Source organism: Sorghum bicolor, chromosome 7, assembly GCF_000003195.3.
Source record: "Sorghum bicolor cultivar BTx623 chromosome 7, Sorghum_bicolor_NCBIv3, whole genome shotgun sequence".
Taxonomy (NCBI): domain Eukaryota; kingdom Viridiplantae; phylum Streptophyta; class Magnoliopsida; order Poales; family Poaceae; genus Sorghum; species Sorghum bicolor.
In genome coordinates this window covers 7,304,027-7,306,248 of record NC_012876.2, presented here as the reverse complement: position 1 = coordinate 7,306,248, position 2,222 = coordinate 7,304,027, and the positions used below count along the sequence as shown (strand labels likewise).

The following is a 2,222-nucleotide window of genomic DNA, read 5'->3' as shown; positions in this document are numbered from 1 at the left end:
TGAGTACACTACGGAGGTTTTCAGCATCCATATAAAACTCTTGTGACCTCTAGGGCACTGCTAAGGCGTATTGTATCAAACTGTTTTCTCTACTTTAATATAAGACACGTAAACCTTTTGCGTGATCGAGAAAATTATGTAGGATCCTCACGTACTTCAATTCAAATATTCAAAAAGAACATGGTGGTATATCTTGTAGCAGATACACAAAAACAGTGATTGGTTACATAAACTTCCCATTTATTCTATCATATCAGCTTAGAATGTCGTAATTGAATACACACGGGAGTATGCAAAATACATGTATAAACCTATCTTCGAACAATGAAGTGAGTCTCAATTTACTTAGTTGTGGTTGTTCTCCCAGAATTGAGCTTGGAGCCAATCAATTGTTCCCTTTTGCACCTGGAAAGCTTTGGCCAAGACATCATCTGAGATGGGTGGTTTTGATCCAAAGACCGCGTTGGCAATAGTAATAGCCCCAGGGTTCTGGCTGCTTAGTGCAGCGATCGCGACAGCTGGCTTGTCATGGACTGGGTTGAATTGGAAGTGTATGAGTCCTTGGGGGAACACAAACACGTCACCCTTGTTGAGAACCTTTGTGAATAGCTTGTTACCGTTGTCTGTGTTGGAGGTGACAAATCCAACATAGAGTGTACCCTCAAGCACGGTGAGAATCTCTGTGGCACGTGGGTGGGTGTGTAGCGGATTCTGACCTAATGGTGCGTAGTCAATGCGAGCCAGTGAGATGCCCAGGGTGTTGAGTCCAGGCAACTGCATGACATTGATCAAAGTGACATTGGATCCGACCTTGCTTTTCATAGTATCCCTAGGCTTGTCAAGGTTTGCTGCCTTGAAAAAGTCATCCACGTTCACGGCCATAGGGTCCTTGCAAACAAATCCATTCACCTTCACTGCATATACAAAGACGAAGGAAAATAGGTATATAGAGATCAGAAACATTAGGACACACATAAACATTAATTAGAATGTTTGTTGTGACAAATGATTATTATTCGATCCTCAATTTACTACAAGAATATATAGCATGACTTAAAGTGAGTGCATGCATACCTGGAGAGTGTATGTCGGCTACACAAAAGTCCTGGAGCGGGCTAGGGTCAGAAGCAATGGCCTGAGAAGTGACCAATGCCAGAAAAGAAACAAGGAGAAAGTAGGTGGTGGGAGCCATCTGGATTAGTATTCCACTTGCTTTTATGTTTGTGCTCTTCGAACTCAGCTATAGAGCTTCTTGTTCAATTTGTGTGTCTCTGTTGATGCTTGGGGTATGGGGATGGTGTGTTTATATAGGCTGCCACAGCGGCAAGTGTGGCGACGGGAACGTGCTAATGACTGAAGAAGTCCAAGTTCAACCTACAAAGAAGAAACAGTCTCCGGCTGCTGGAACTTGCAGAGTAAACAACGCAATTATCTTATTGACATATCAACTTTTGCAAACCAACAACCTTGCTTTTAATATTTTCACACGCATGACACTAAAAAATCCATTGCAATTATCCTTTAAAATTACTTCTAGAATATTAGGAAGTAAACCATAAAATGGGGTTATGCCTAGTAATTAGGATATATATTTATCTAAATTTTAACACAGGCCCATGAGTCCTTTTGGACAACGTGGTTTGTTAATTGTTGATATGGAGAGATAATTTATTTTGTAATGGTGATTATGACATTCCTGGCCACCAGTAATCACGTTAGCTGACGGTGGACTATGATAGTTGTGTAAACAACAATAATGGATCAAATGGTCAATCCGTGCGTTTGTGCTTACATAAGGATAGAAAGAGTCAACTCCGATCCTCATGTTTCCAATGTTTACTTGGTCACCATTTTATACGGAACTAGCATACATGAATTAATCCGTGGAATGCTTCCGTACCAAGGTGGGAACGAACTGGTAAAGGGTAGCCACCGTGCACTTTTTACTTTTGAGTTAAATCATGTGAATCTTCTGTCTATCAGTACAGTGAGGTAAGTCATTTGGTTGCCTGCTCCCTGACTTTTTCAGATGATATCCGCAATTCATTAACGTCCTGCTGCATCAGGTAGCGACTTTTTTCTTTGAATCGATCATGCATTTGGCAGGACCGGCAGTGTTGACGTTGGCATTTTGCTGGGAGGCATATCTTAGTTAATAGGCAGAGGAGTAGCCAAGCCTATGAAAATCGTGACCCGTTCTCTCTTACGGGCTTATATCTACA

The 2,222-nt window shown here is 41.5% G+C and overlaps 1 protein-coding gene across 1 annotated transcript; it reads right to left on the bottom strand.

The window, feature by feature from the left end:
• LOC8071128 (germin-like protein 12-2) lies at positions 224-1,279 on the bottom strand. Its single transcript, XM_002443931.2, has 2 exons — positions 1,075-1,279; positions 224-914 (listed from the first exon to the last, which is right to left on the bottom strand). The coding sequence occupies exons 1-2, from the start codon at positions 1,190-1,192 to the stop codon at positions 346-348; spliced, it is 687 nt and encodes a 228-aa protein (XP_002443976.2). The 5' UTR covers positions 1,193-1,279; the 3' UTR covers positions 224-345.

Coding starts and splice junctions, on each gene's coding strand:
- LOC8071128 (XM_002443931.2), bottom strand. CDS start 1,192: ATGGCTCCCACCACCTACTTTCTCCTTGTTTCTTTTCTGGCATTGGTC. Junction 915..1,074: donor AGCCGACATACACTCTCCAG/GTATGCATGCAC, acceptor TTGTATATGCAG/TGAAGGTGAATGGATTTGTT.